General features: G+C 41.4%; 1 protein-coding gene across 5 annotated transcripts in view; it reads right to left on the bottom strand.

Annotated features, from left to right (window-relative positions):
• The window catches only part of LOC105032358 (uncharacterized), a 31,273-nt gene extending 19,368 nt beyond the window's left edge, over positions 1-11,905 (bottom strand). For 2 of the 5 annotated variants that reach the window (XM_019846277.3, XM_010906797.4), the window contains exons 1-6: positions 11,825-11,905; positions 11,410-11,716; positions 6,723-7,318; positions 6,430-6,622; positions 6,278-6,342; positions 5,986-6,196 (exon numbers count right to left, since the gene is read on the bottom strand). In XM_019846277.3, coding sequence (XP_019701836.1) covers positions 5,986-6,196; positions 6,278-6,342; positions 6,430-6,622; positions 6,723-7,318; positions 11,410-11,613 — 1,269 coding nt within the window. In that variant the 5' untranslated portion in view covers positions 11,614-11,716; positions 11,825-11,905. Of the gene's footprint in view, positions 1-5,985; positions 6,197-6,277; positions 6,343-6,429; positions 6,623-6,722; positions 7,485-9,984; positions 10,375-11,409; positions 11,717-11,824 lie in introns of those variants that run through there. The other 3 variants (XM_073256468.1, XM_073256467.1, XM_073256466.1) reach the window with 3 other exon arrangements.
• Positions 11,906-12,380: the final 475 nt, after the last annotated feature.

Genomic DNA, 12,380 nt, shown 5'->3' on the forward strand with positions numbered 1-12,380 from the left:
CTGATGATGGTAGACCTCCCTCGCGGTGCCAACGACCGCATGCTTCGCTAGGTCCATAAATTCGAGTTCCCCGGGCCGACATCACCATTCTCTTCCGACCCTGAAGCTCCCTCTACTCGCATTCAATGGATCCGGGCATCCGGAGTCCCCCTTCATAGCACCGGATCTGGCCGTTCAAGTTGTATCTCCCTGCTTGCACCACCTACACTGCCTGAACCCAGGGGTTCGAAGCCTCCTACGCACCTCTAGCTCACCGTCAAGCCACTCCTCTGAGGGGGTAATGAACCCACTGTACCAGGAATAATCTCTGTGGCTATCATACACAACAAGGTCGACACGCTCCCCCCGTACACTCATAAATTGAGACAGCATGCAACATGCCAGATAGTCATATCAATCATTAGAGCTCGAGGAATGAAATTCTTGGGCCACCCATAAAAACAGTAGGTCACATATCAAATGCCAGAGCAGGGGGTAATGAACCGAGGCTATCTATTATAAAGCGGCCAAGCCATGCAATGAGTATATCATGCGCGTTGAAAAATTGGGACTTGACTCGTGTCTTCAGAAACAACATATTACTCCCTTGATCTGACCCCAGTTCATATCAGGGAGTAGGGGGCATACCATATGTTAGGGGTGTAACCCCAGCCATACCGAACCCCAGTCATACTGAAGACAAATCATATAGGGGTCTGCAACGAAACATGCAGAACTATTATCACAATACAGACCGGAGATAAATGAGTATGATCCTTGTTGGGGGATAATACCTCGCTTACTGCAAAGTAGTAGAAGTTGGTGCTTTTGGCTTCGTCTAATGTAAGGTACCCTGAGTGCTGTTTGAATTCTATTGATTGCTGGCTTGAAAGCTCACCGACTAAGTGTTCCAAAAGAGCACCTAAAAAAGAAGAGACTGAGATAATACCAAGGCCGTTGGGGGCAATACCCCGACTGTGCCGAAGATAAGCATGGTTGAGGCCAAAGTCGGACTGCCGAACCTTAGATGCCAATCCAAGAGATACCACAACTCCTTCAAAGATCTTTGACCGATCCTTACTCCTAATCATATGTCATGCCAGTGACTATCAAAATATTCTGAGAAAAGTTAACCCCCTCTAAATCATGATGCTCTTCGGTGAGCCATATCTCTGCAAACAACTACCTAACATGTGATCGGCTAGGTTCACACCAAATCATCCGCAATGGCGGTGCATGGTCGGCCCTCGAGGTCTACTCTCCCCAATCCTTGCTTCGGCCCCCACATCCGACGACATTCATCCAAAGTCTCCAGAGGTAGGTGAGGCCGTGCCATTCTAAAATTCCTTCAAAGTCAACTTATATAATTAATAAGGGCAATTCCCATGTATTCCGAGAATTGCCCCAGGTCATTTGAGCCTAACAGAGGCATTGATGCCTCCCCCCTCTTGTCCCATTTCTCCATAAGCCATACAAGACACAGGAAAGAAGAGGCGGATAGAGAAAAATTGGCGGGAGAGGAAGGGCAAGGAAAGGTCGAACCCGTGTGCCTGGCTTCCACCTGCGAGTGCTCGTGCTCCCTGCGCTCATCCGATCCCCGCCTCGACCTACGGGCCCCATGGCGGCCTGAGCCCTTGGACTGGCTACCGACCTGCTCTTCAGTGGGGGAGAAGTAGACAAGGTGAGAAATTTTCATTTAGAATATTTTATTAACTACTTGATTACAGAAGTCAAGCCACAACAACAGCAATTATGCGGAAGGAAAACCCCCATGCATGCCCCTTAGCTAATGTTGAAGTCATTTACGACAATGCTAAAATCGCTAAAAGTTGGGCCCCAGCTTAGAAAGGAGAAAAGAAAAGAAGCTCCTATATGCATACACCTTGGACCATGCCAAGGCCGGCCACTATGGACCCGGCACAATCTCCGATATCCTAGCACCCTCTTATCTTATTAATTCCCTCTGATCTCGGTGGATTCCCACTTTTTTCGTCCTACCGATGGACACACCCTACCATGGTAGATCGGCATCAGAGGACTGTCGTTGATGCTAATAAGTCGATGCTAATAGACCTGCTGCTCCCCCTCCCCTTCCATAGATCGGGACTCGTCCGTCGCTCCAGATTCGTGCACACACGCACCTCCAATGGTCTAGCCTAGGAGTTGCTCCAAGACTCCCTGTGCTGCACTCCGCCGTAGCATCGAGCCCTTGCACTCCTATGCACATATCTGTCCAGATCGGAGGCCAGGCCTCGAGCAAAAGAGCCAGGTCAGAGAAATGAGCTCTTGTGACAGTGAGCCGATCGAGGGCGACCCGCGCCGACGGAATTCTCGATGGCAACTCATCCTGGACGGAGTAGCTTCGAGGGCACCTCCCCCCCCCGCAGGAGGCTCCTCACTTCAGCTAACCCCATGAGGATGATCTTGCACGTCCTCAGCGATACTCCCCGCTCGACCCAGTTGACTCAGACTCAGGAGTGGGGATAGTATTGGAGTATTTCTGTACTAGCCGAAGATGTGGGGTACCCTGGGTCACTTGGATTTGACGAGAGGCATTAATGCCTTTCGTCCCCTCTTGTCCCATTATAAGCCACACAACAAGACAAAAGAAAAAAGGGAGAACCAGAAAGAGAAAAGGTGGCAGGAAGAGGATGTGCCTGCATGCTCGGCTTCGACCCATGGATGCCTGCGGCTTCCGTGCATGTCCGACCCCACCTCAGCCACTGATCCCCACCTCGGCCTATGAGCCCTATGGCAGCCTTGGCCCCTGCATTGGCCTCCACTCTCAGCTTTGGTCATTGATCCCCAGTTCGGACGGCAAATCCATGCCTCGGCCAAGTCAACCTTCAGCTCAGAGATAGCTCTCAGACTTCGGGCATTGATTTAAAGGATGCCACAGCCCAAACTTCTTCAAGGATCCTTGGTCAATCCTTACTCTTAACCGGCCTCGGAATCATTCACTATTACAACCCATCACTCTGGAGAGATCGATCCTCATTCAATCCCATCAGACCGTATCCCTCGTGTGGGACCAGGCCACATCGGCCACTTGGACTTCGACCGTCGGCCCCGACCTCAGCATTCGCACCAAGCTTGCTGCCGGCCCTCGAGGCCTACTCCTCTTGATCCTCGGTTCGATTACCACCAGCCAAACCACCTAATGACCCCAGTCCAAAGTCTCCAACTGACTGTCGTGTCAGACCATTAAAGATGGCTGCTTGTCATAATGATTGTAAGAGACCTCTCAGTGATCCAACCACATCATTCCATTTGAAAATGGCGACAGCTATGAACAGGGCAAAACCACATTTTTCTCTGGTTGCCAATCCATGCAATTAATAAAGATGGCCCCCGCTTGCTATGATATGACACAATTCATCCAATCAAACAAATCAAAAAGATTAGACGTGGTGCTCTAGAACATGATAAGGGGCAAAAGGGTCTTTTACGGCCTCCCTCTTTCCCTCAAGGCTCCAACCTCACCTACAAAAAAGATAATCGAGGGGACCCCAAAAGGTACGCCTCCTCTCCTTCTCAAAAATACTCGTTCTACCCCTTCTGTTGCGAGAAATCTGACTTGAACGTCGGAGGATCCCCACCGGAGTCACTTTCGATGCAGATTTTTTTTGTAGGTCCGGCCACCATCGACTCGTCGGGCTTCGTTATGCTCCAGCATCTCTAACCCGGGATGAATTTCATCCACAACAATTACCATTTCTAGATATCAAGATCCATATGTAAAGATGATTTTAAGTATTTTGGAAACTTTCAAACTACAAATTTATTGACTCGATTCATCAACATCCTCCCCCTTTTGCCTTCTTTCTTTGTACCTTCCCACTAGAGTTGGGAAGTTTCCAAGGCTGTTAGCATCTAGGAGGGTTTTTTCCTCTCTTTCTTTTTTCATTTTTTGGGGGGAGATAGGGAGAGAGTGACCCACCTGCACTTGAGGATTACTTGCTTGTGATGGAAATTTTGCTCTAAAATAAACAAAAAAGAGTACTTAAAAAGAACAAGGGAACCTTCGATACCCTCATCCCAATATTTTTGGGATAAGATAAAACACATTCAAGCAGCTTATATTATCTCTCAAAAATTAGAATAAATCATTCTAGTGGAACACCCAATGCCTCTTACTTCTCCACTCATGTTTTTAATTCAAACCCTCCTCTGATGTTTCTATGCCTAATGTTGACATTTTATCAACCAATAAGATCCTTTGACATCCAAACTAGTGATTGATCAAACAAAGTTAAACATGGAGGTCTAAACATATAAGTACTAATGCCAATGTACATGATAAGAATTGAACAAACATTATTCCATCACTCTAGATCTATTATGAGTGCTAGACCTCATAATCCATGATGGTGCCATTTTCTCAAACTTTTGCTCAAGATACATGTTTATCATATGAGTTAGTTAGAATGAACAAGTGCATTAGCTGAGCAAGCCTTGTATAACTTAATTCAAATTTCACAACAGCCAAAAAATTGCACCCTCCTCTAAATGCAAAGTTATGGGTTTGAAGCTCAGGGGTGTTCCTAAGGTTAGGACACAAAATTCTTTTCATTTCTTAAAGAGATGATAGAAGGCACTTCAAATATTATTCTTTCAAATAAATAAATAAATAGTTTACCTTCTATAAATTATGGTTTTGCCTAAAGGAGATATATTAAATGGTATGCAATCTTTTCCACTTACAACTAAATGGTGCTCTATATTATGGAATGTGGCTATATGCTCAATAATGGTTAACTTTAGGAAACAATGTTACCATCAATCCATGGAATTCATGATACGTGTGGACACAAACATGGAAGCCTAGTGACTTAAATCCAAATGCTGTTGTAGATCAATAATCTCTTTTATTATGCATCAAAGTGCTTCATGCATGAGTAATTTACATTGGGAGAACACATAATGCAACATCATGTAGACACATCAGAGGTCTTTTGAGGTTCTGCAAGATGCATATCATCTCCACTGCAAATTAGAAGAAAATTTCTACTTAAGGTTTGTTTGGTTGCAAGGAGAAAAGCATAAGAAACTTACTTTCCTCTTGAAAAGGTCTCCTATTTGCTTGTTTTCCTAGAAAGACCCAAAATAAGGACAACTATTCTTCACTTTTTTTTTTTTTTTTTTTTTTTTGAAAAATCCGAGTTTTTGAGAAGCTCCAAAAAAACAAAATATGCAACATTTCCAGTAATATATAAGTAGATTTTTTCTTGTTTAGTTCAGCAAATCTTCTTTTAGATCAATCATGGATGAGGTCTAGTTTCTAGTTTTCTTTGACTGACAACTTGTAAGCATCATGCAATAAGGCTGTGAATCAGATGTTTACAATCCTATGAACAGTCTCTACCTCAACTTGTGTGAAAGCATTTTTCATTAGGATTATTTCAATCTGATCTGTGGTCATGCTGAGCAATAAATTATGTGGTCTCCAAGAACTTGCAAACCAAATTATGTCTAAATGAACAATAAATTTATCTTTCCCATGGTAAATGCCCTCAATTTTCTTTTCCTTTTCCATAGATAGTGAATGCAATACAACTAGATTCTGAGAATCACATGCCAGACAAATGATCCACTTCCAACAAAACCAGTAAACTGGTCCATTGGCAAAAAGTTTGCAATTGAAACATATCATCCAGCTGCATCACATTCATGTCCACTGTAAACATTATTTCCACTTATAGCAGAACTTGTAGCACGATTCCATAGAGCCCTGCACCACTGGCATGCCATGTGGAACAGGGGGTTCATGCAATTCAAGAGTAGGAGCAATTCACAGAAGGGTTGTGGTATAGAGCACCAGTTGCTCATACCACATGGCGTATCAGCATACAGAGCTTTCTTCTGTTAATAGGCTCAAGCCTCATAGCATGTCTCCCTAACTTGAAGAAAGCATTACACAAGGCTAGGAGCCAACAGGATTTTGCTTACTGATTTTTCTCAGTGTGGGTATGCTTGGAATCCTAAATGCAAATGGTCAAAGGGTACCTTTTGCTTATGAGAGTTGCCCCAATCAACAGCATATTTGATGGACCTGCACTTGTCATTGCTCCGCACCGGCCAGTAGTGCTGCAGTGGCATCAAACTCCTTGAAAAGAAGTCATAGTACCTAGGCTTCACCAGCAGTGTGAGCGAGTTGCATGCTAGAATATATTTCTCACTCACCGACCAAGCAACCCCCTCAATATAAATCTTGTACCTGACATCCATTAGTTTGGATTCAACTCTCCGATGCTTTCGCAATAGACAAGTGGGAAATAGGAAAAAAGTGATGACTTACCTATGAATGCATTGACTGGCCAAGTCCGACTCCTTGAAACCTATCTGAGTCTCTTTGCGCCAACTCTGCAAACTCATTACTATCAGTCAGCAATCCAATTCCAAATTGTCATACAGTTACATTTTGAGCAGAAAGCATTCAAAGATACATACCAGGTTATAGATCCGAGCATTCCAGTCATGAGCTTTAGATACATTGCATTTAAGAAGATCCTTCCGAGCGGCAGAGACCAAGGGGTTTCCCTTCCAGTAGGCGTAAGGCTCTCGGTCCATCCACCTCACCCTCTCATTCCCCGCTTTCAGCTCCCTCTTCAGAGGCTCCCATGGCTTCATATTGATCTCCGGCCTTCAAAATTTCACCGACAAAACCCTCAGCAACCAAACCATTTCAATCTAAGGCAATGCAGCATGGAACCAAGAAGCTAAAGCGTCAGCAGAATGATTACCAGCCCCAGAAGGTCCAGTCGGGGAAGACGATATCGAGTGTGGAATGATTGGCGCAGTAGTGGAACAAAGGTGGCGGCGCCGACGTATTCCGGCGGGCCGGGACGACGGGCCAGTCCTCGGTGTTGAACATGAGTTCGAGGTCGGGGATGCGGCCTGGGTAGCGGCGGAGGAGCTGGAGGATGCCCCAGAGAGTGAAGACGTCCCTGGTTTGGAAGGAGCGGCGGTAGCGCTCCATGTAGACCCGGCCGTCGAGGACGACGAGCCGGAAGTGGGCGGTTTCTCGGGCTCTTTTGACCATTTCTTGGGTGATGCCGGTCGACTTCCATGGCCGGAGGTCTTCATGGATCCACCGGAAATAGTCCGGGCAGGAGGGAGAGGGGGAGAGGGAGGAGGCGGGGAGAGGTAGGCGTGGTGGTGAAGGGCAGATGCGGGTTGTGGTCCGGTTGCCGGTGGGGCAGGTGAAGGGTATTGTGGGTCGTTTTGGTTTGGGCTTTGCTTTGGGCTTTGGTGGTCGAGGGGTTTGGGTGTGGGTGGTGTTGGGGCGTATGACGAGATTCTGGGCCTTGGTGATGCCGGCAGGGATGCTTACGAAGAACTGCATGTAATTAGATTGAGAAATTTTTTATGCACCGCCTGTGACGATTGACTCACATATGAGATCGGACAGCGGTGTAAAAAAAAATTTTTTTTTTTATTCAGCTCTATCCGTGAGTCAATCACCATACATGGTGCACGCGTCGCATGCGGTGCACAAAGAATTTCTCAATTAGAGAACAGAAAATGGAGCTTGATCAATAAAAGGAAAAAGAACATAATTTTCTTCATTAAGAATAAGCATTGCATCCACACATGCTTCATTTTGGAGGAGGTCAATTAATTCTCTCCCTCTCTCTCTCTCTTTGTCCGATGAACTTATTAAGCATGTCTGATCTATCCTTTTACAATTGATTCAGCTTGTTTTTGACAAATAGATGTTTCACAGATATGTATGAATCGCTTGACATGGGCCGCAATTCTCTACATTTACCATGAATGTTTGAAAAGACGACCTTTTGGTGACTCGAACTAGCCAGCAGCTTCACTGGCATGCTCACATAGAATTGGACTTAATTGTGCGGTTTTGGGATTAAAGCTGAACATCAATTAGGCTAGGTCAAAACCCAAGTATTATACTTTCAAAAACGCAGCTTGCAGAGAACTATAGGTAGACCTAAGATCAGCTTAGCCCTCCTGGAAACCAACATGCCTTGGCCCAAGCCCAGCCAACAGTTTAATAAACTGAGTTTGGGTAGTTTGGGCCAAGTTTCAGCCCAAGTACAATGAGGCCCTCATTTGCTTCCTTAAGATTAAAAGGACTTCATTTTCGTACATTTATTTTGTGTCAAATAAAAAATTGCACGCATGTTTCTGCTATCAACAGTGTTCAAATAAAATTCTGCCTAAATATTGTTTTTGTGGTAACCTACGTTCATTACCGCTTAAAGTCTCACACAGCATGCCTATATTATATGGGCAGAGTGGAGGTCAAGCTCAGAAACCTTTTTTGAGAACTGTCATGATTACTGGCCTTTATTTAGGCTTGAATATGAGACCTCTCCTAGCAAGTGATGAGTGCCAACAAGTTAATAATTATTAGAGTTGGGGTCGAGCAAGGCATAAATTATGGCAGGTGGTGACAACCAAACAAGATGAAATTATTGGCAAGTGGTGGCAATTTTATAGCCTAGGCTCGACAACGCATTAAGAAGTTGCTGGAAAAAATTACTGGCAAGTGGTGGCAAATTTACAGCCAAGGCTCAACAACCTGATAAGAAGCTGCCCGAACCCATATGAATTCAAGTTGGATCAAACAGAACAAACCAACATAGATTATGTTATACCACATCTTGACAGAAAAAAAAAAAAAAAAAAAACAGTCATGACTAATTTGAATGAAGTCAAAATAAATGAAAGTTATTTGATTCTTGCCAAGAGCTTAATAGTGTATGGTGATTATAAATTCTATCAAGTGTGGAGGTACAGGCTGAGGGAAAAAAGTTTGGCCACGATGTTGATTAGTGGAGTGAAATACTAGGATAGTGATGATCAACTATAATACAAGACAGATAGGTTGATCTCAGAGGTGTTTCAAAATGTACATGCAACCGAACACTTCAAGAGACAACTTCAAGAGAGACAACCAATATGAAGCTACAAGCTATGCGAAGTCTATGATAGGCTGAGACCAATAAAAATATGAGCTGGTATGATAGTTAATGTGGATCTTGTTGGTCGTGCAGTAGCAGCAACTAGAATTGGTTACTAGAACCATCATGAGCCAAGGATGTGGGTGGTAAATATCATAGTGAGTAGTTATTTTAATTTGGTATAAGTATCGAATTATACTTCAATTAAAGATGCTTCGACAATTAATTCAATATATTTTTATCTTATCTTAGTTTTATCAGTAGCTAATTGTTCAAGTAGATATGACTTAGATTACTAGTGTAGTCTGATACTATAGTCCTACCGAGAGATGTAAATAAGTTGAGTTGCTCACAAGTTATTTGAGCTTAACTCGAGTCCAAACTCGACTCAATTTGACTAATATAGAGCTCGAGTAGTTTGAATAATTTTTTAAGTTAAGCTCGAATAAGAAGATACTCGATTTGAAATCTCACAAAATCATTAAAATTTATATATATTTTTAATTATAATATTTTTATTTATAATATATATATATATATATATATATATAATGTGTGTGTATATATATAAGTTTCAAGCCAAATTCAAACTTCTAGCTATTTGATTCAACTCGGCTCAATTACATTTCTATCTTTACCGTAGCCCAACAATGGACTCCTATCCAATCTATTCTCGAATAATAATAGGATGGTGGTGAAAATCTTTAAAGATCAAGACATTTGGATCTATGCTACTCTTATTCTTCCTTTAATTTTTATCATCTTTCTAGCTGATTTATTGTCAATAGCATTCCCATAAATACCTTGCTTCTGGCACATCCAAGTAAGACTTTACTAACAGGTTCTACAATATATCCGGATAGGAAGAAAACAGCACCAACTAGCCTTTCTGGCATGTCTGATGGAACTTCGCTAGCAGGTTATGTGACATATCCATAGCATTGTCTAATTAGCCTGTTTATTTGGTAGGATAAGCTATCCTAGGGACATTTCTATGGTCCCTAGTTATAGATATATTATTCGCATTGATGTCCAAAGTATTCATTAGCTACATAAACGGGGGACCAGCGCATACCCGCTGTACCATGGAGGACCAGCCTGCTAGCATTCTTTTTCGGAGCGTTGATGAATGTTTCGCTTCCACAGTGTTCTCCCACAAACGTTTGATGACAGTGACATTCAACCATACACCACGGCTATAACGATCAGAATTGCACCAAAATCCGTAAAAAATCCAACAACCTGACACATCCCAGAGTAGAGCTTAAGACCAGGTAGAAGGTACGGTGATGTGTGGATGCTCCTAAAGATGCCTCGCTCCAAGTATTCGTGCTGAGACACCAAACACCGATAGAAACACGTGGCCACGGCCAACGCTTGTAAATTATGAAGGTCCCACTTTCTTATTTCCTACTGACCCATCATCGAAGAGTATTCTAAGGGTCGGCTTGGCTGGGATAATTTCTAAAAATTATTTATTTAAAAAATAATTATAAAAAATAATTTTTATTATATTTAATTAATAAAAAATTATTTAAAAAATAATATTAAAAAAATTATTTTAAAAAATAATATTAAAAAATTATTATATTTGTTTGGAGATAAATTTATATAGAAATATGATCATATTTATAAATATACATTTCAATATAAAATATTTTTTAATATTAAAATAATATTATAATTTCTAATTAATTTTTATATAATGATAATAATCATATAATTTTTTGTATAATGTGATCTCCATCTCAATTTTTTTTTTTTTTGCAAAAATCTCTATGGTATAAATTTAAAAGATATCAAATAAAATATATAATTTTATTAGAATATTTTTATCAATATGGATATTATCATTCAGAAATTTATCAAATACCAATCTCCTATACTATTTGATTTATCATTTTTTTCTGAAAATAAGCATGAAATCAATCATTTTTTTTATCATTTTTTTTTTTATATCAATTATGATAATTTGATATTGAATTTATTTTTTTATTTTAGATTATCTCCAATAAAATGGGCTTTAAGGGTTACCAAGCTGAATGTAATCTGTGCCAGACACGTTTTTGAAACACGAAGGTTTACAGTTTTCTTTTCCTGAATGCGATCGTTTGTAACTTTCTACGTGACTTACATATAATTCTGAACATAATTCTTAAGTTTTCTTTTTCTGTAGAAAATAAAAAAAGCAAAGAGATAAAGAGGGAGAGAACCAGATTCTACCGACAGTGGGGACCGCAACGACACAAGTTTACTTCTAACAATCATTGCCTAAAAATTCACGCCATTTTCCTACATAACGTTTTTATTTCCGAAATTAACTGCCGCGCTGCGACTTTCCTGATCGTAGAAGATTCTATAACCCGAAAAACAGAAATGACAGGCGAGAAGTTCTCATCTTTCTTGATAAAATTCCCTTCTGATATAGAGCAAAAAAAAAAAAAAAAATCAAAATTTTTTTGGTTATGAAGGAGGAGTAAAGAAAGTAGAGGGGACTCACCTCTTGGTTAATCCAGCAAAAGGTTGACAAGGCGCCGAGAAGGACGGCCAAGAGGAAGAAGAGAAGCAGAGTGCCGCCCGACGAGGTCATCGCCGCCGCTGCGGCCACCTCCGAGTTCTTCCTCGTCTTCTTTATTTGCCGAAAAGTTGTCGCTCCCGCCGGCATCGCTGGATCCATTCCCAGTCCCAATCCCAGCTTCCTCATATACTAATTCTCAGCAGAATCAAATTGCTTGCTGCATGCTCTTTCTATCAACTCTTCTCGTTTTGAACTCCTATTTTCCTCCACGGAAGGATCTGATAATGAACTAAAAGAGAGAAAGAGGAAAAAAGACTAGAGTTAGGAAGGTTGGGGAAAGAGAGGGACCAAGGAATGGAAGGTGGGAGAGAGGATCTCGTGAGCAATTGGGGCTCACAAAAAGGAAGTAATAAGATCTCGTTCGTCACCGGAGCCAAGATGAAGGGTCGGGAGGAAAGAACCCTTTGTTCTCTTCTGCCAGAACGAATGTATTAATAACCTTCCAAATATAACTTATGGTGCAATATTTATTTATTTTTGACCGCGTTACGAATAATTGATGGCTTGCTTTAATTACGAACTATTTGTAATTTTGTATTATCTTTTTATAGTAATACTTCTTGAAAATTTAATTCTTACTCTTGTAACAATGTCCCCTTACCCTTAAAAGGTTATTTTTAAATACTTTTAACAAAACAGGAATCATTCTAAAAGCAGGATTATTTGGAAAGTATACATATGTGTGTGTAGAGAGCGGTATTTCAAAATAAATATGAAATAATTATATTTGTCAGAATATATGTATATTAAAAGCTTAAAAATAGTGCAAAGATCTATTTTATGCATGCTAGAACTACTGCTGGAGATTAAGTCCTAATTTTCATCATCCTAGCCGGTTAGTGCTAAAATTTTTATATATTTAGCTTGGGATAAGTACAAGGTCCCACCACCAA

This window comes from Elaeis guineensis, chromosome 4 (assembly GCF_000442705.2).
Source record: "Elaeis guineensis isolate ETL-2024a chromosome 4, EG11, whole genome shotgun sequence".
In the NCBI taxonomy this organism is placed as follows: Eukaryota; Viridiplantae; Streptophyta; class Magnoliopsida; order Arecales; family Arecaceae; genus Elaeis; species Elaeis guineensis.